Raw genomic sequence first — 22,137 nt, forward strand, 5'->3', positions numbered from 1 at the left:
TTTAGCTGAATGTGGCCCCTGAACTAAAATGAGTTTGACACCCCTGCTTTAGAGAGAAAAACATAAAGAAACTAAATAATAAATCCTCAGCAAACACTCATCCTCATCAAAACCTGTTTTTAATCCACGTCAGGAGCATTAGACTTCAACACAACATGTCAAAAAGGTCTTCAGTTACATTCACAAAGGTTCTCTAAAAGTTGCAGAAAAAGTGTAGATAATTGCAATAACTTTAGAAAATGCCCCCAGGTCAAGTTTACAATTTCTAGTGCGAGCACTTTTTTTTTTAATTAACTACATAATCTTCTATCGAATGTCAGATATTTCCCAGAACTCAGTGTTATATCATCAAGTGGCTTGTTTTGTTTTACCAGCTTTATTCATTTTGCAATCGCATACAAACAGTGTTCAACATTTCCCATGAAATTAGAGATAACTTTTGAATTAATTTTATGTCAAATTAAAAAAAGAGTAGAAGTTTTAGTTTAGTGGTGGATAACATCATTCACTTCAGCAGAAGTACTGAAAGTCCTATGTGACAATATTCCACTGCAAGTTCAGCATTCACACTGTTTTATCAGTAAAATGAATGAAAATTGTTCTTTGCATTTTATTAATATGATGATATTCAGTCATTTTACTGCTGCTTTAATACAGGTTGAGCTCATTTGTATGACTTAACAAACTATTTGTAGTTTAATCTAAATCAATACATCATATTTTATAAGATTAACTTGTGTTTGTAGAATCATTGTCCTGTGAGAACCTCACATTTTCAACTTGACATGAGCATTTATTCGCAACCCATACATTTTCTTTGCTGGGCCACAGCCAATAGCAGAAGCTTCATTCATATAAAACCAAGTTATGATCAGAAAACAGTAAAGGTAATACAAAATTCTTATTCATCGCTTCATAATGTGACCTTAATTTTACACTTCTTTGTCTCATTCAGTGAGTTTCAGGAGTAGAGAAATAATACTTAGTACTGTTAGTACTGTTGGATCTGCTTAGTGTTAGCATAGCGCTGCAAAGCTTGTGTCAATGGTCTGCTGTTTTATTAAATTATTCATGACATACGCTGGTCTCAGACTGTTAGCTTGTTTTAGATACTTGCTCATTTAAGTGTTTGTGGTTTGGATTGGGTTTTGTTTTCCAACAACTGGTTTTGTTGAGCTTTTAGCTGACGTTCTTCTGGTTATGTATAGCATGTGTATATTGCTAAAAATGTTGCATAGTATTACCACGGCAACAAAGGCGGAATGGCAGGGGCAACCGGGCTTAAGAAGATACCCCATTTCATCCTTCAGTTTATCGCAAACATTAAAAATCTACTTATTTCTAGCATTCACACTGTTTTATCAGTAAAATGAATGAAAATTGTTCTTGTGTTTTACTAATATGATGATATTCAGTCATTTTACTGCTGCTTTAATACAGGTTGAGCTCATTTGTATGACATAATAAAGTATTTGTAGTTTAATCTAAATCAGTACATCATATTTTGAAAGATTGTCTTGTGTTTGTAGAATCATTGTCCTGTGAGAACCTCACATTTTCAACTTGACATAAGCATGTTTTTGCAACCCATACATTTTCTTAACTTGATAAACCCTGGGCCATAGCCAATAGCAGAAGCTTCCTTTATATAAAACCACATTATGATCAGAAAACAGCAAAAGTAAAAAAATTCTTATTTTTCGCTTTATAATGTGACCTTTATTTTACACTTCTTTGTCTCATTCAGTGAGTTTCAGGAGTCGAGAAATAATACTTAGTACTGTTAGTACTGTTGGATCTGCTTAGTGTTAGCTTAGCGCTGCTTAGTGTTAGCATAGCGCTGCAAAGCTTGTGTCAATGGTCTGCTGTTTTATTAAATTATTCATGACATACGCTGGTCTCAGACTGTTAGCTTGTTTTAGATACTTGCCCATTTAAGTGTTTGTGGTTTGGATTGGGTTTTGTTTTCCAACAACTGGTTTTGTTGAGCTTTTAGTTGACATTCTTCTGGTCATGTATAGCATGTGTATATTGCTAAAAATGTTGCATAGTATTACAATGGCAACAAAGACGGAAAGGCAGGGGCTACTGGGCTTAAGAGGGGACCCCATTTCATCCTTCAGTTTATCGCAAACATTAAAAATCTACTTATTTCAAGACATATAGACAAAGGAGAGGAAAAACTGAATGCTGACACAAGTATGAGTAAAAGTATGAAGTTGCTTGAAATGGAAGCACTTTAATAAGTAAAAATGGATTAAAAAGTAAAAAAAAAGTCCTGGGAATGAGAACATAAAGGTAAAGTTTGTGTCAGGTTTTAAATCAGTTTTGAGTCAGAACCACAACGTCAAAGCCGAAGAGGTTCAGGTCCCATAGCAGCAGATGAAACGTATCGTCAACAGGTTTTGCTCTTTGTAGCATCAGAACCGATTTATTTCAGTCTGCGCTGTGTCCGGAGCATCTTGGATTCAAGCCTCGCGGTAGCATCAACAACCGTGTATCATGTCAAGTTGTTAAGTCATTCCTTAACAAAACACAAGGTGCTATAAACGCCTCCTGAGAAAAACACCAGATAAGCACCTGAGTGGAGAAACATGTAACCAACACAAGCATCCGAGGGACCTGAAAACGCAAACTGAGAATATTCTCACGCTTCCTACTTGGGAAATCAAGCATTCATTAAGTCACTTTATCAGGCAGCAAATGATGACGCCAGTTGCCGTGGTAACAGACACACCAGAGTCTTGTACACATACACACACATTCACATCACCCGCCGCCACCTTTCTCATGGTCACGGCACATTAGTTCAGTTTCATCAGAGTTGCCTTTCTGTTTGACTTCGCCCTTCTCCTCTCTCTCTCCCAGAAGTGTTTTAAGGCCTCTGGCTTCTGCTTCGTTTCTCCTTCCTGTCTGTCACTCCTCCTCCTCCACCTCCACTCCCCCTTTTCCTCCGTCCTTTAGAGCCTTGTTGTCAGATCAAGCGTGAGCGGCAGCACTTCTATCAGCTGCCCCAGTCAGACAGGCAGCAGTAGTGTCGGACAGGACACAGCTGACCGGTTTGCCAGTTTTAGTGACCAAAATGAAGTTTTTACAAATGCTGCTGTTATCAGAGGTCAGTACCACTGTAACAGCTCCTAATATGTTTGCCTTTATTAGATTAGATTAGACTTTATTGATCCCACAATGAGGAAATTCAGTGATCAAGGAAGCAACAGAATAAAGTGCAAGAATAAAGTGCATGCATACAAAAAACTAACAATATAAAAGAAAATAGATAATAATAGTAACTAGAAAAGCACCTTAACCCCAGATATCCGCCAAGACAGATCAGCACCCCCCCACCCCCCCGCACCCCCGCCCCCCCGCCCATCACCACCAAAGTTTAATAATTTGTTCCTTGTGGCAGTATCAACATTTCCTGAAATTTCATTCAAATCCGTCCATAACTTTTTGAGTTATCTTGCTGACAGACAAACAAACAAACAAGCAAAAAGATGAACCCCAATGAAAACATAACCTCCTTGGTGGAGATAATAAAAACCATACAGACTATACATATTAACAACAAAGAAGACTTGCAAGAATGTCAGACACATGCAGTCACAGAAAAAATTATTAGACCACCCCTTGTTTTCTTCAGTTTCTTGTTCATTTTAATGCCTGGTGCAACTAAAGATACATTTGTTTGGACAAATATAACGATAACAACAAAAATAGCACATAAGAGTTTAACTTAAGGGCTGATATCTATCCATTTTCCATGGTTTTCTTGATAATAACCAAAATCCCTTCAGTTCTTACATCAATATCTATGATGTTGTACTGACAAAAACAGTGCTTTTAGGCATTCCATGTTTTTTTTCTCTCTGTTTCAGTCACATGATACACACAGGAGTTAGTACTTGATTCCATAACCATTGTTTTTGATGACTTTTGATGGTCTAATAATTTGGTCTAATAATTTTTTTTCTGTAAACAAGAATACATTTTGAGTTTGTAGAACATAACTGCCTAAGCATCCAAACCAAACTTGCCTGAGTTTATCACCATGTGTTTAGTTTTCTGTCTTGTTTTTTAAATTTTTTATTTTAAAAAAAATCACTTTCTAGAGCAGAACTACAGAAGAATTTGATATTTTTCTACCCATAAACTACTGAATTCTTCTTCTGACAACAGTAAATGCAAAGAAAATAAGCTAACATCAAGAACCTGTACTATTTTTACCCTGGCCCCTGAAGGGAAGGTAAAGGGTATTGTTTTTGGTTTGGTTTGCTTCTTTGATTGTTAACACTCTAGCAGCAAAACTATTGGTTGAATTCATACCAAATTGGGTTTATATATTGCCAGTGATCCAGAATAGATCTGATTACATTTTGGGAACAGTAGGTCAAAGTTCACATTTTTTATGACTTTTTAAAATCTTTTTTTTCTCCCCATTTACTTATAATGGGTAAAATTTCACATGTCTGTAGCAGCAAAACTATTGGTTGAATTCATACCAAATTGGGTTTATAGATTGCCAATGGCCCAGAATAGATGTGGTTACATTTTGGAAAAAGTAGGTCAAAGTTCAAATTTTTTATGAATTTTTAAAATTGTTTTTCTTCTCCCATTTACTTAGAATGGGCGAAATTTCAAATGTCAATAAAAACATCAATTTTGTTTCAGTTTACTTCAGACTTGGCACATAGATAGAGGCAATTGATACGCTGACATCAGCACACATAGATATGATGATGTCAGCTGGATCGATGCCAAAATAAGCTACAATACATGTGAGTGACAGGGTTTGTTGTTTGACCATGCTTTGACTTGGGTCTTGTTTTCTGTAAAGGCATTTAATTCTTGATAACGAGAACCTAAGATGTAAAGTAGCCACCAGAAAATGGAGGGCAACTCTAAGCTAATTTTACCTGAGTATACAGGACAGCCACTGCCTTTAGCTTTATGACGATGTCCTGCTTCATCGACAGGCTTGTTCCAGTGGTGCAGAGGTAGACCAGGGGACCAGGGCTCTGCAGAGTTCCTGCCACTTTAGTGCTCACTGATGTCATTTATATGCAGCCGCCATAGAGAAAACTCCAGCAGGATTTTCAGGAGGAAGCCATCAAGGCAGGTTGGCCAGCTGTGTTTCAGTCTGCAACATGGCAGATGTACTGTCGCAGGGCGGGTGTCAACCGCCAGACAGGCCCATGTGGACCGACTGGAAAGAGCCCGTGGTCACTGCGAGGTCATTTCATACAGTGACTAGAACAAAGTGTATAAGGAAAGGATGACAATATAAGTCAGCAATTATCTGGTTAAGAGACTAATCTTAGAGTGCATGTTTAACCCTTTCATTCATAGTGGTCACTATAGTGGACAGCTGTTTTAGTGCTGTCCTCGTGTATATTCATGGGTTTTGTTGTTTTAGTTGCATATCAGCCGACACAGTGGACACTTATGCACCATCCCATAATACAGTAATGGTATGAATGTCAGTGTAACATTGCTGTTCTTGTTAAACCTGATCTGCAGTAATATATTTGTGTTAATCAATTGCTAGTTGTTATCAAACTGTAATTAACAGTTTTCTCAAACAAAAGTTTTTTGCATATAATCTCCATGAAGTGAGTAATAACTAGTATTAGAGTGTGTTAAATTGTGAGAAAACATCAGATTAGCTGTATTAAAAATGTTTTTATTTCATAGTTTTCACATACACAACAAACAAAAAGTTAAGGATATTTAAATTTTTTGGGTTATTTTTTCAGTTGGGATTCTTGCACAGCACTTTTCACTTTTTTTGTGTGTGAATTGAAACATTTTTTTAGTGACCAGACATAGTTTTATTTACAAATGGCAAAAGACAAAAAAAAATAATATCCTTTAATTTGTTTTGTAGTGTAGTTTATCACTTTCTGATATTTGCCCTTTAAATGTTTCTTTGCTTCAAAAATTAACCGCATGGTGTCCAGCTGAGTGGAGATTTTTGTGACTCGATAAAAAAGCATCTGTAATGGGACTAGTACAAAGGCTGAACCCAAATGCAAGACCAGAACACAGATGACCAATTGAGAGTGTTTATTAAAACACAATCACAGTAGGAAAAACACAGCACAAAGTAGTTAACACGTCTATGAAGGCGTGTGATACTGGACTCTTCGTCCGGGCTGTGAGCGGGGAATATGGATGGTCAGCACGGCCAAGCCGGAGGATTCCCGTCAACACCCCGACTAGGGCAAAACAGAGGATAGTCAAAAAACAAGCCAGGTCATACACAGGAGGGCAATTCAGGAGGCAACGGGACATGAGGGAAAGGCTACTCACGGTCAAGGTCCAGGCGAGGGTCAAAACACAAGGTAACACGTTGGAGGCTGAGGTAGTCAGGGAATAGGCAGAATCAGAAGTCGAAGTACGAACCAGGTCAGAACCAGACGAGCAGGCAGACAAGGAACAGGCAGAATCGGTGGTCGGAAGGCAAAACGGGCAGACAGACTGACAGGTATCCAAAAACGCTGGTAAGTGAGCACACAAAGGTAGAACACAAACTGGCAAAGAAACAGGGGAAAACACAGGGTTTAAATACACAAGAGGGTGGGAAGACAATTGGACACAGGTGGAGATAATCAGGGAGGAGTCAGGTAATCAGGAGCAGGTGAAACAATCAAGGAGGGGAAGTAAAGACACCAGACATGACACAAGAGGGACACTTAACAAAATAAAACAGGAAATGACAGACAAAACAGAAAAGACAGACACAGTCTGGGAGCAGACATGACAGCATGTCCATTAAAAAAAATTCATACCTAAAGAGGAAAAAAAAGATTCAGGAAAGAAATCTTGACTAAGTTTCTCATAATTCATGCATTAAAGGGTTAATTTGCTCTTTCACATTGTGTCTGGTTTCTCTGGTGTTCAGATTTCCAACATCGGAGGCCAGTAGTAACTATTTATGAAACACAGAGAAGGTTTGATATGATGATAGACAGAGACACCATTATTCACGCACCTTTGTAAAGACTCAATATGGTGTCTTACTATGTGGAAGGGTCTTTTGAATAAGCTATTGCATCAGTATTAAATTTTTCAAAAAAGGGGGAAAACTTACACCACTGAATTGGACAATGGTGTCAATATTTCCTGATTTTGGTCGGTATTGCCACATTATCTGTCGTGTTTTTCATAAATGTGTATGTTTGAGTCAGTGTTCAATCAAACATAATGTGATGAAGAACTGAAAGACAGAGGAACCTTCATTATAAATATAAAAAAATACTTCCTATTTTGATATTTATAATGAAGATTTCTCTGTTAATTGGAGGAAAAATAACAACAAAAACAAAATAAAGAAACAGAAAGCAACTTCGGTATCAGCCAAAATGTCATTTAACTATGGGTATTGGCCAAGAATTTTGCAATCGGTGTATATAGAAGGAAACTTGGGGAAAAAAGTTTTAACACATGGGAGAGATGGTAAAGATAAATACGAAAGTGCCACAAATACAACAGACTAATAAGGAGCCTGCAGTGTTTACTTAACAAATGCAGGACAACATAAAAACTGTATTAAATGTAAATCAGCAACGGAATCCTACAATATCTGATGAGCTGCAGACACAAAACCTTCAACAAATTAGAAATCATTGGAAACAAAATTATAAGATCCAGATCAGAGGTTTAATTGAGATTGTATATTGTTGTATTTGATCTAACAAGCTAACTTTTAATCCGCGATGATGATGATGAAGAAGAACTGACACTTAACACTTACATAAAATTAGTGAATGGAAACGCAGACACACACACACACACACAGATATGTATATTTTCTTTTGCAGATTATATGAAAATTTTGTTGAAATTTGCATTTAGATGGAATCCTGCCTACTGAGAGGACAGGTGTGTTCAACATATTTTTTTAAATTGTTTTTTAACCAGGAAAGAGTAGTTGATTGTTCCAACCAATCAAAGTATTATATGAAATACAAGGCAAGTAAAAAATGACAAATGTAAGGAAGCTGTTGAAAATATGTAAATAAATTAGGAAAAACATTTACAGCTAGATGTTTCTTTAGACCAGCTCATTAAGCATCACATCAGTTCTGAATAAATCTTGAAACCAAAGACTATAACCACCAAACTATTTTGACACATACAGTTTTGAAGATTTGAAGGAAGCAGACCTAAGATATCACTATAGATGAGAATAGTTTTTCATTTACTAACCAGCTCCAGTGGTCACCAAAAATGATGTGGCACAGCAGGAAAAAGGAAAACCCCAAGTAACGGCATTTTACATCCAAAAGGTCAAAGGTGAACATCAGTGTGACATCCTAAAGTTGTGTTTTATCCATTGTTCATCATCATATTCCCATTAGCTTAGTGTCTACTTGAAAATATTCCCTGGATTCATACATGTTGGTAAAGACAACTTCCATGTTTTACACTTAAAATCCTCAGTACTAGGGGAGACTGGACAGACAGGGATATCTTCCTGAGACCTAGCAATGCATTTTTGTCCTCTGTAGGGGACAAAAATTTCACAGTTTTACTTTAAAAATGCTGTCCATTGCAAAGGACGTTCCATTAAAAAATATGTAAATAAATAAATACAAATAATTTGTACAATATATCGGAAAAAACTCTTGCGTTAGGCAGTTTCCAATTAAGACAACTGTTTAATATAAAAAAGCTAAAACTTTCCCTTTGTTGGGTCTCAGGAGGATATATATTGTTTGTTTTCAGTAGAAAGCTGTAGCTGGTGAATGTCTTAGTCCAGCCACCCACTCTTTACATTGACTCAAATAAAGACTTTGTCATTTTGGGTATTGCAGGTATTATGTAATTAGAGTGAATCAGTTTTTTGAGAGGTACTTGCTTAGATGCTGAATCTGTCTTCCATCATCTGTATGAATATGTGTCATTTACAGAAGCTACCTGTTATTACCAGAGCATCAACACGGCCAGTTAACGCATACTTTTGCAAAGAATCGTTTAGGCTCAGGGCCCGGTACATACTCATGCTGGATAATGAACAGCGCTACTATTTATAGTTACCAATCTGCGATCTACCTCTCCCTATCATTGTCAAACATCAGTGGTTGTCAGTGATTACTCTGAGCACGTCTCTCAACACTGAGGAAAGAAACGATGCATATAGATTCAGGCTGAGAGCGCAGCATCGCACTCATTCTTTTCCCTCTACGAATTCCCATCTCTGTTCTGTTCCTGTGAACTTACATTGCCCTCAGACTCTTTCTAAACAGACTCTGGATACAGAACAGACTGAGGAAGTGTTAGGAAGATGATGTAATTATTGCGTAGATCATTTAATTCACTGTGAAATTGCAGATAAGCTTTATTTTATGCAGAACTGAGCTCCCATACTACTTCTATTAATTAGGTCTGTTATGAATACATAGTCGTTGTATTAAAATGACTCAAGGAAATAACAATTATTTTGCCAAATTGTGATTATTGTTCCATTTTATAGTGACGTTTCCATTAATACTTCCACAGATGTAGGTTTTGGTCTGGGCATTTGGGAATTGGGGTGTAATTTATGCAATGGTGGAAATGCCTTTATTAATGTGAATGAAAACACAAACACAGATATTCAGTATCACATTTATGTATTCCCCTGTGCCCTAATAGCCCTAAATATGTACACAAGTATTGTAGTTGATTTAGTGATAGCAAGCAGCTTGTTGTCACTTGCAGCCCCTTACATAGTGGAGATAAATTCTACCATTGTAGCTCATTATCGTGGATAAACCTCTGGTGTGTGTTGTATAATGTGCAGGCAGTTCAACAATATAATCCAATTTAAGTGTTATTTTATGATCTCAGTCACTGCAGGTGTATGTATCTCCCATCTCTCCCATTTTTAACAGAAAGGTGCTACAGGAAGTTGAAGTTTACAAACAGGGTTCTCATGGGGTCTTAAAAAGTCTTAAAGGAGTGATATTTTGCTTTTTTAAATGGAATTATTATTATTTTAAAGAATTTCCCTGTGGTCTACATAAACTGTAAATGCTATGCTTGGTTCTGAATTCTTCTTTAATTCAACTCCACAGGTCATTCCTCAACAATATTTCTGAGTAATGACACCAGAAAGGTGGTTTTAGCACTGGCCCTTTAAATGCAAATGAGTCACTTCACACCCCACCCCCTCCAGGTTGTTGACCATGCTTTTCTGTCCTGTTCAGCCACTTGTGTGCGTTAATACAACCCACAACTGAACATTTTAGGTAATTGGCTCGAAGTTTGGACATATTTTCAGTATGGACGACAACCGCTGCTGCTGACAAACAATTATGTCGTACTCAGAGAAATGTTTGTTGGAAGTCTTGACCTAATATGTCCAAATGTTGTGATGTAACTAGTTATAAAACGTAACAAATAAAGAAGTAATTAAAACGGGTTGTAGAAATCCACTTGATTTTTGCCAGAATGAATATTACGATAACTTTGCAGCACTTGGAGGGTTCAAATTCAAACTTTATGAACTATTAGGGTCCAAATAAATGTACCAAAGACTAATAAAAGTGGGTTTAACAAAATATGACCCCTTCAAAAGTCTTGAATTTACAAATTTGCTTTTAATACCTTAAAAAACTCTTTAAAAGGTATTACTTTTGATGTGGTAGGTTAAGTTATGTTGCCATAAACTTGTTTGCTGTATAGTGTTTAAATGTGTGGAAATGTCCAGCCTGACAATTTATATTGAAATTAGGAACCAGGTATTGCTAACTTTGCAGCCCAGGTTGAGAAATGATCACAGAAGTGAAACGTAAGCTTGGGGAAGTGCAAAGTTAATAATGGCTGTTTGGAGAAAAGATCATTCATGACCTGGTTAACACGTGGAGGGGAACGGAAGAAATCAATTCAACTTAGAATGATGGAGTAAATAAATGCATTTTCCTAAATTCTAGGAGTCACAATTTTTTGCCAGTATGGCCAGGCTGTGATATTGGCATTAAATTCTGTTCTAAGGTCTCAAAAAGTCTTAAATTTAACATACCTGTGAAACCTGACTAAATAAAACCTCTGTTAAACAATGAATTGTTTCTATCCACTGAAATGCTTTTATTACCTCCGCCAAGGAGGTTATGTTTTTGCCAGGGTTTGTTTGTCTGTCTGTTTGTTTGTCTGTCCGTTAGTGTGCAACATAACTCAAAAAGTTATGGACAGATATTGATGAAATTTTCAGGGTTTGTTGGAAATGGGATAAGGAAGAAATGATTAACTTTTGGGGGTGATCGGGGGTGGGGGGGCCCACGGGGGGGCCCACTGATCAGCCTTGGCAGAGGTCTGCGCTCTCCGAGTGCTTCTAGTTATAAAATGGAAAAGGAAGTCTTTCCGGTGTAGAAAAGTGGATTTTGTTGGGAAATTTCAGTAAAATCGCTGCACAATCACAGACATTGTTGGTTTACCCCCAGTTTATAGTAGTCCTGCGCAAATTGGGCTACGACCTATAACGGTGTCATAAAATGGACGGAGAAAGACAAGTTAATCAGTTATAGGAGTTACTTATTTGGCAATTAATCTATGACTTAAATTCATCATGACAGCCCTACTATTGATTATATCACTGGAGCCATTGAGATAGAGTTTTTCTGCAGTCCCACTTGGAAATGGTAGAAGTGTGACTGATGATGGGAAGGAGACGGTATGAGGTTGATCACTGAAACTGAAACTGAACTTCACAGTCCAGTAGCCCAGTTTCTGTCTCCCTGGGACATTACTATAGACTTTCTTTCCTTCTAGGATGATTTAGAGTCCCGCTGTTTCCTCCTTTTTCCCTCACAGTGCAGGCCCCAATCCAGTGTGAGGTGATGCCAAAGATGCAAGGTTCATATCTCCCAGGGTTAGTCGTCAACTGGCCCCCCTAAAATAGCTCCAGCACACCCTCCCGCTCGCCATCCCTGTTTTCTGCTGCAGAACTCTGCAGTGGCTGCACAACAGCCTCCTTATTCCTCCCTCTATCTCTCTCTCTCTCTCCAGCTTCACTCTTTTATTCTGTTCCTTTTCCTCCTGTTTTTACCTCTCGACTTCTCTCCTCCTTATTTTAGTCCATCTCGTTGTGTGTTTTTGAGTGTTATTTGCATAGACGTGCTCACTTTGCCTCAGCGCAGGTCGAGGTCTTTGAGGAAAAAAGGGATAAAAGTGTCATTGTGCCCCAACTCCGTCATGGTCTAAAAACAGATTTATACATGACCACTGGCTACTGCTTATCCTATATAGGATTAACAAACATTGCCTGAATGCAGTGTCAAAATGACAAGGACAAAACATGGCATTAGCTTGTTAGAGACGTCATCAACTTCTTTAAATTTATTGATATTATGCTGTTTTTTTTTCCTCAAAATTGAAGCATTTTACCAACAAATATTTTGCATTCTACTGTACAAAGACAATCAAGGCCTTTTACAACACGTCAACACTTTGACAGGTTAATAACAGTTTAGTATTCTCTGCCACTGCCTGCTGGGAACCTCAGCAGTAGCATAGCATTTTCTGTCACATAGAGTCTGCCACTGTACACAATAGGTCAATGACATTCTGACCCTACAATGGTAATCACCATCATGGTAAATTTATGGATCACACTCATTACCTGCAGATTTTGCACAACAGGATACAATGACTCATGATAATGCACCCTGTACACAACACTGGATATTAGCCAACACACACTTACATGCATTTGTTAGTGCATTTAACAAACAATGAATCTATATTAAAAACAAACACAGATTTAATGATCCTCTAAGCCCATGTTTTAAGAGTTTTAATTATAGGGTAGAAAAAATAACTTTAACCCAGTAATTCTCATCTGGTGGGTGTTGACCCAAAAGTGGGTCACAAACCTGTTTTCAGACCTGTCATGGGCCTTTTTCTGGGTAAAAAAATAATAATGTTAAAGGTGCCCTGCCACACAAAATTGTTTTTACTTGTATTTTTATATTTCTGGTTACCCCAGACATTCAAAACAGAGACATATTTTTTGCTAAAATAATTTGTTTTGGATCATGTAATAGTTTGCTATACTATGTTGCAAATAAATGTTAATTTTAGACGACATGTAGACTATATAATGTATATTATTATGGATGGAGGCAGAAAAGCCAGGTGTAGATTACTGCACAAAGCGAGAATTTTATTTTCCTTGGTCAGAATATGTACAGTCAGTCCAGCTTGGATTTACAAGGCTGACAATTAATACTGAACAAACAAGAACTCAAACTGTGAATTATGAAAGAGCTGCAGCATCTGAAACTGACCACAATGAACATTTGACAGATAAACAGTACCACAGTGCTTCAGTTTCAGCTTCACAGTTTGTCATGTCTTTTATGTATTGAGATTGTCTCTCTCAACTCACCATAAATTTTTTTATTGGTAAGTTTTTATTTTCATTTTTATCAATTACTAAAAATTTTAGGTGACCCCATTTAAATTCCAGGCGACCCCAAGGTTGAAAAACACTGTTAGGTCCATAGGTGTTTATGTAGTGAATTTGAAAAAGGATCACTACCTCCTCTGTCTGCTGTTGCCACTGAAAAAAATAAGCAGAGAATTCAGGTCAATTAGAAAAGCTGGTCAGTGTGACGTGTTACTGCCTGAGCTCATTACTATTCATGAGCTTGCTCAGGTGCGACCACACCCACAGAATTTGTTTAGCTCGGTAACAGTTTTCATATACAGCAAGCTGGGGCGCCGTAAAGGGGGGGTAAACATGACAAATTCATGGGGCCCATAGAGCAGTGGAGGGGCCCCAGTGGATACAGGCTAGAAGTTGTAAAAATTCCATGGAAGGTCCACGGTACAAGAGAGGCGTAGAAGCTGTGAGTCGGACATTCAAAGCATGTTAAGTTTCATTTTCGGTTTCAACCAGTTCGTCTACTTGTTGTGCACTGTAAAGGATGCTGAAAAGCCAGGCTCTCATTGGCTAGCTGTTAGCCAATCAGAGTCAAGCAGATTAGCATGTTGAATATTCATAAGAACTGGCGCAAACTGAACTGAGTCTTCCACCAGGCTTTCTATCAAGGTTATTATCGTTAACGAAAACTAATGAAATGACGAAAACTAGAATTGAAAAAACATTTTCGTTAACTGAAATAAATAAAAACTGTAATTAAAAGAAAAAAACAATAACTAACTGAAACTGTATTGTGTGCTTTCAAAACTAACGAAAATATTTAGAAATTATGGATAATTCCCTTCGTTTTCATTTTTGTCAATGTCGGACTGATATGAAATCAATTTATTCCGCTCGAGCAATTTTAGCTGGTGGCACCATCCGACACTTCACAGTCCGTGACTTCTCGTCACTTGTCATTTCGAGTCGTCTTCTCATCCCCACTCTACCTGACAACATAAAGATTAAAGTTGGGAGAAAGCAGCAGAGTCCTGTATGGGATTTATTTGAACATGACAGCGAGGAAGATAAAAGATATGAAAAAACTAAAGCTAATACTAAAACTAAACTAAAACTAAGCATTTAGAAAAAAATCTAAACCAATAAAAACTAGCAAACCTGCTCTAAAAATTAATTAAAACTAACTGAATTAGAGAAAAAAAAAGTAAAAACTAAATAAAACTAAACTATGATGAAAAATCCAAAACTATTATTACCTTGCTTTCTATACCGTGTTAGAATGGATGGAAACTTGGTAACCGAGGCATTTTTTCCACAAAAAATGTTACAGAGTCCATGGTAGAACTTCAGACATTACAAGTGTGGCAGGGCACCTTCAAGAAAACAATCCTTTGTTTTAACTCTTATGGAGCTGAGTGTCATCCATTCCCACTCCTCAACAGTAGGTGGCAGTAATGCACTGTAATGCTAATTAACACCAGACATTTCACAGCATAAAAGAAGAGCCAAAAGTTTCGATTGAAATCATGGTGAAACTCAGGTATGACAATAACTACATCAGATATGGTTTTACCTACATTGAAAACAAAAACCATAGTGTGTTTAGTACTTGAATAAATGACTGAATGTACTTTTAATTTTCAACTGAATGTACTTTTGGTTTTGGTTAAAATGTACCTAATTTAGTGTTTAAGGGAATATTTCCATATTTAGCTTCATCACCTGCTGGTCAGTTTAGTTTATCATTAAAGTTATCTTCTGTGTTTTCATACTGTGATATTTTGGATTATCTAACATTCAAAACACACCATCTTTTTATTAAATATATTTCAGAAGTTTAACTGTTATCAATTTAGGTCTCAGCTTGTCATTTAGAGGGTGATAGTGGGTCATGAAGCCAGACCAGTTGAGAACCACTTCTTTAGTAACAAATATATTATAACAATCTAATTCCAGGCTTGAAATGTTATGGACGAAGGTTTCTGCAGAGCATATTGACATAAATGTGAAGTCGCAGCTATAATCTGAGAAGTGGAAATTAGTGGAGTAGAAGTAACAAATGAAGGTGCTTATGAAGGACGTCATTGTATAATATATTGTATATCAGTGAATATAGTTGTGTATTTTTATCTGTATTTGTAAGTATTCCATTGAGTTGCAAGTTTCTAATTGTTAAGTCAGGATTTTATGTGAATTTCACAGCTAAAGTTTTCAGGTGATAAAGTTAAAAAAGTGTTAGGTTGTGTACGACAGGGAAAGAATTGTTAAAACCTCCCAAACAAGCTAATTAAGATACATGTATAAAGATATTTTTTGATTTGCATTCAGACCTGAATTAATTTCACAGTGTAACTTGTGAATGCAGAAGACGGCTATTAAGTATTGGAAGCCAATGTGTCCTTGAATGCACCACTGAGGAAAAATATAAAAATAGTCCTGACATCTGCAGTTCACATGACAATAATGGAACTTTTACACAAAGTAAAGGTGACTTTACCTACATTAAGCAAGTTTCAAGGATCTGCAAAGGGATTTTTTTAGTGTATTTTTATTATTTTTTTTGGTAATAAAAGGTAAGGGAATGAAGCCAAAGACACATTTTTATTTACTATTCTCATTAGGATCACCCTCATTATTTGCTGATAAAGAAGTTAATAAATAAAACTCTGCTCTGGTGTTTAGAAATTTAACTTTAATATTATCTTTTAGGATACATCATTTTATTTCCGAGTCTAGTGCAAAAACAAGATAATGAAAGATAATAATCAAGAATTTAAGAGATGTTCAGCATTTTTGCTTCATATCAAGAGGTCAGTAAGTGGTAGACATTTTTAGACAAGCCTAAGAACATTTGTGACATTGATGGCATATTTTAAGATGTTTCTGTCAGTATTTAGCTATATTTAACTCTACTATGCAAAAGTCTCCACCTTCATCTTTGCTGTTTTTGCAGGGTTGAAATGTGCCAGTGTATTTTTTTTTTTCCTCATGCTCATTTTTTCAGATACAAAAAAATACAGGACAGCCTTAAAAGACACACAAAAAAATGAACTAAGTGGGTTTCAACGGTTGAATTGAATATGTGCTATGACCTCTGACCCCATGACAAGAAGGAGCACAATTAGAAACATCTGAAACATCAAAATATTAATGGAATAAATCTCATATTGTCTGAACGATTAATGCAAAGGGAGGTCAAACTAAATAGTACCACTTTGACTTATAGAATAGTTCCCTAAAACTTGTATTTCCTGCTGTACATACTTCAAATATAACCAAATTGGATCTAAATACAGAGACAGAAATGCATATGTGTGGTCATTAGAACTTTACTAAACCAACAAACCTAATGTTGAATGAGGACTTTTGATGTAAATGTGTTAGCATTACAAAATTTGGACTTTCATGGGCGACTGTGGCTCACTTGGTAGAGGGTCGACCAATAACCGAAGAGTTGGCAGTTCGAATCCTGGGTCCCACTGTCCACATGTCGAAGTGTCCTTGGGCAAGACATTGAACCCTACATTGCTCCCAGTATGGCCTGGCAGGGCCTTGCATTGCAGCAGCCGCCCACTGGTGTATGAGTGTGTGTGTGAATGGGTGAATGTGAGGCTTCATGTGAAGGTGTAGAAAATGCGCTATACAAGTGCAGTCCGTTTACCATTTTTATTTGCTGCCGCCATCTCTGTGGCGTGGCCAAGCTGGAGGCGTTGAATTAGCAGTATGGCCTGGCTTTTGGTTGCAGATGAAATGACATGTTAGCAACTGAGAGGCTACGGGATTACACATGTAAGCAGATCAGCCTCAATTCTAAGGTGATTAGATTGAGAATATCAAAAGGGGAATTATGAGCAAAATCTGTATTGGATCACCAACGTTGACATTGGCATATATGAAGAACAGAAGGGCTCGGTTTGTGTTAAATGTGCTTGTGCCGCTAGAAAGCATGGCTTAGGTTCTTTATTGAGGGAGATGTGCCAATCTGTCCTTTTATCCTTTCTCATAATCTAGACGAGAGGATTTCTGACAACGGTTTTTAGAAAATTCAACACGCTTGGCATTGCTCAGCAAGTAAGTGTTACAAAAAAATAAAATGAGGGTAAGGCAAAATATGTCGTTAAGTGTGTCTCATTATGGATAGAGCTAGAATGAATAAAGAAATGTACAATGCAACTCAAACTTCGTTGCCCTTGAAGGAAGAGAACGTGAAGTTTTTCAGTTTGTGAACAAAGAAACGGTTGCTGCTTTAGAAAAAATTTCACTAGCTTGCATGTTCAGAGGTTTCATGTACGCTCTTTTTCCTCCATTGGGTTCCACTGTATTCAACCCACCTGTCTGTGCAAAGTTAAGTGTTCAAATACAGACTGTGAGAGTTGTGGAAGCAGACAGGCAGAAGAGTAAAGGTAAAGGTTTATGCACATGAATTATTCAGTGGTGTCTTGGTGTCTTGTTTGATTGACCAGTCTCCTGTTATTATGTGCACTTGGCTGGTACCTCAGAGGATGTATAATACATTTTTAACGGTTTCTTTTACATGCTTTCAAGTGTCTCCTCGGTGAAAACGTTGGAGGTTTAGATGTGCAAGTGGGTTTGCAGTCGGTGTCTGCTGGGTTTCTGTAGATTGTAAACAGTGTTAGACATTAGAAGTTTAGGGCTTGACATGTCCTAAAAAATAGTTTGGGTTTAGTGCTTGGTTGAAGCTGACTGAAAATGATGTTATTTCAAGAATGTAATGTTAAGATAAACCACCTTCCATCACCCAGTATTGTTTGTTTTTAACATCAAGAGAATTAAAGTGTACCTCCAACATCTGAATCAGTTGTTAAAAGTTCAAGTATGATAAATAAACTGTGAATCTTGTCCTTGTTTTCTGACCCCCAGCTCCCCCAACGTTCACGGATACTCCACCCCAGTATGTGGAGGCCAAGGAGGGGGGCAGCATCACTTTGACCTGCACGGCATTCGGCAACCCCAAACCCTCGGTCAGCTGGCTGCGAGAAGGCAACCTCATGGTCAGCAGTGCCAAGTACAAGGTATATGTCGCTTTGTGTCATTTGTTTTATTGATGTTGTAATTGACTGTTTTAGGCCAATAATAGCACTGCAAGAGTTACAATCTGGCATAAATAAATAGGGGAAGATTTGCACTATATTTGGTGACATAGGACGTGAATACAAAAGAATTATTGCATCACTTGTAACTTTATCCTCATGTGGCTGGTACTTAATAGTATAGACACACTTACATGTAGTTAAACCTTATGTATATTATTTTGCTTTCGCTTATTCATTACCTATACATGGTTTGTTTTCATATTTAAAGTGGTTCTATGTAGTATTGATATTCTAAACTTTCACCAGCAGGGGAAAGTCTGGTACCAGATCACACTTAAGATAAGATAAGATATGCCTTTATTAGTCCCACAAGGGGAAATTTCAGGTTTCCAGTGGCAAAGTAAAAGCACACAAGAGCAAAGAAGTGCAAAAAAAAAAGATATACACAATCAAGAAAGCTATATCGGCTAAAATTTACTTAGGGGGTCAAATGAGTGGCCATTTTTGTCAAAAAAAAAAGTTGTAAGAAATGCATAGAACTGTGTTGAAATAATGCTAATACATTTGTGCGCAGACTACTGATATTATTTGACAGTGGAAGCTATATTTTCAGAAATATTGGATTTTGAATAGCACGTGTATGTGAAAACTTTTGCTGGTGGACGGACGTGACATTACCCATGATGCTCTGGTCAGTACCAGTACTTTATTAGTAATAAACTTCTATACTTACTATTGCTAATTCTCCTCTTCTTCATAAATGTTAGTATTGTGAATCTAAAACAATAACAGCTGACACAAAAACACAAAATGTGGCAGTGGACGGATGTGACATGGTTGTTACAGATCCCATCATACTGATGCTCAGCAGCCATGTCACCGTTTCCACAAATGATCCTTGTGCAAAAACTAGGATCAGAATTATTTATTGTATAGTTTATCATCATACTAAAGAGTAAATAACAATATAGAATTGTTATTTCTTTATAAAAATGCTTATTATTAGAAAACTGTTGATTTAAAAAGTGACGTGTGGCATTTTTAATGTATGTATTGGCGTAACATAAGCAGGATGGATCAGCACCATACTCCATACTGAACCTGTAAAAATAAAACATGTGATATGTAGGATAGAATCTTGTAAGAAAAACTGGGGAATCTAGAAGAATAGAATATTTGTTTTTCAGGTAAATTCAGTTAAAATATAACTTGGCCATTTGTGACATGAAAATATAGCATTAATTGTGATGATATTGGACATTTTTGAGCTGAAAACATAGTTCATATTACCATCAACATGTTGAACAGAACTGAAATCCTGTAAATTTGCAGAACTTGCATTTACCAACACAGAGTTCCTTTGGGGATTCACTTACATTGATTTCTTATGCACAAAGGCATAAATAAGACCTCTAAGCAAATTTTAGCCGATATACATTATTTACAGCTGTGCACATGCTGATCATGCCACAGGTTTATTGCATGTTTTACTGTACTGTTAATTGTACGGTTATTGCACAGAATTTTTGGAGCAGTTATTGTGGAGCCAAAACCACCAATGAATCAACAGACAGTATATCTACAGACTGTATCACTGAATAAAGTACAAAGCTCCTTGTTTACACACATCTGTATTATCTATGGTGTCATCAGGTTTACTTCTTCAAATTAAAACTCATAGGGTTAGCTGATAGTTTACATTATAGCTCTGTTTTTAGACAGAAAACAGCCTCAGTAAAAGCATAAATCACATCTATTTTCTGTACAGTTTGTGTTGTCAGTAGCATAATTAAGATCTGTTTGGAATTGTCTAACACACAGGAGTCAAACATGCGGCCCAGGGGCCAAATCCAGCCCACCAAAGGGTCCAGTCCGGCCCTTAGGATGAATTAATGAAATGCAAAAATTACACTAAGATATTTACAATACCTTTAGTTCAGGTTCCACATTCAGACCAATTCAATCTCAAGTGGGCAGGATTCAGTCAAATACTATCATAAGCTCCACATTTTTCTCTTTGTAAATGTAAATATTTTCATGTATTTGCACTAAAACAAAGCATGATTTCACAAAAACGTGACTAACCTGAACAAATATGAACAACCTGAAATGTTTTAAGAGAAGTAAGTACAATTTTAACAATATTCTGCCTGTTACTAAAGGTTTTGTGTGTTTGTAGATCCACTGTGATCTGTAAGTTAGAATGTACATGTGTAAATGATAAACTGAGGCAGAATATTGTTAAAATTACACTTATTTTTTCAGTTTGTTCATGTTATTCACATCTTTTGAGAGGATAGTTTGTTGATGTAAATCTTTTCATAATGTAAATTTACTTTTTTTGCTCTAATATTAGAGGAAAGTTTGGAGTTGACATTATTTCCATATTATTATGTTATTATTTTACTGGTTCGGCCCACTTCAGATCAAATTTAGCTGAATGTGGCCCCTGAACTAAAATGAGTTTGACACCGCTGGTCTAAGAAATGGCAACTTAGCAAAGAAAATAACATCCCATAGTAACTTTATACCTTCAGAAGCCTCAGTCAATCTCACCTTTGTAGAAGAAACGCGGCCATTTCAACATCAAACTCCGTTCTTTTCATTTAGAGTTGTGTCTAGTGGTGAAAACAACAACAACAGTGCTTGTAGCTTTTATCAATTTATCACTTTCTTTGACTCTAGAAGTTGTTTCTTAATGGTTCTCATCCCACCTCATCACTTTCTGGTACTTGGGTCAAAAGTCCTGTGGTGTTAGTTTTTGTCACCATGGGACACCGGCAGAGTGACTCACTACTCCCTCTAGTGGTCACATAAATCCCACGGCCTGTCGCTGGAAATAAACTCAGTTCACATCTCTACAATCCAATGCATTTGCATTTTTGGTAAAACACTGTCTTTACTCTAACACTGAGAATTTTAAGTCATTTTTTAAAATATATTTGAAAGTAGAAACACTATATTTAGCCTCTTTACACATGAGCAACTTGGGCTGCTTGATTATAGGAAAAAACAATAATCATGATTATTTTAGCAAAAATTGAAATCACGATTATTCAAAACGACTATTTGTTAACCTTAAAGTTGTTTATTTTTTTCTTGCAAAACAATGTAAAATATACTCTTTAAACATAAATAAAGCTTTTAAACACTAAAACAAAGTATGTTCATTTTTGTACGAAACAAAAAAAAAATCTTTGAATGCAAATAAGTACACTGTAAATTCAAGTATGTTTCCTTTTGTAAACAAATAGTGCACTGGAATTAAACTGCTATAGACTTGCCATAGAACTGGAGCAATAAAAAAAAAAAAAAAAAAACCTCACGTAAAGAGCAAATTATAAATTCAAGTATGTTCAGTGTAGTAGCAGCTCATGTAAAATGATGTCTTGAAGGCAAAACATAGCGTTTGTCCAGTGTATTCACCAATTGTCTGAAGCTCGAGTTGTCAGTGGTGTTAATGGAGCACACACCTTTAACCAGGTAATGGCCAATGGATTCTGTTATCTTTTCTCTCCGATGTTGATGAGTAGGGAGTTGCAGCGTAAAGAGATTCGGAGACTGAAGATTGCATTGCGGACAAAGTTGTAGACGGAGTTGGTTTTTTTTGTGTTTTGGTTTTTCATAAGATTATCATAAAAGTTGCGATGGTTCAACTTTAGATGGTTAAAAAGGTTTGTTGTGTTACCGTTCGATGCGGACACAACTACGAAA

General features: G+C 36.7%; 1 protein-coding gene across 2 annotated transcripts in view; it reads left to right on the plus strand.

Moving 5' to 3' along the window:
• igsf9bb (immunoglobulin superfamily, member 9Bb) overlaps positions 1-22,137 on the plus strand; it is a 206,006-nt gene that overhangs the window by 86,653 nt on the left and 97,216 nt on the right. For both annotated transcript variants that reach the window (XM_030154685.1, XM_030154686.1), the window contains exon 4: positions 18,251-18,402. In XM_030154685.1, coding sequence (XP_030010545.1) covers positions 18,251-18,402 — 152 coding nt within the window. The remainder of the gene's footprint in view (positions 1-18,250; positions 18,403-22,137) is intronic.

The sequence above is a fragment of the Sphaeramia orbicularis genome, chromosome 14 (genome assembly GCF_902148855.1).
Source record: "Sphaeramia orbicularis chromosome 14, fSphaOr1.1, whole genome shotgun sequence".
NCBI lineage: Eukaryota > Metazoa > Chordata > Actinopteri > Kurtiformes > Apogonidae > Sphaeramia > Sphaeramia orbicularis.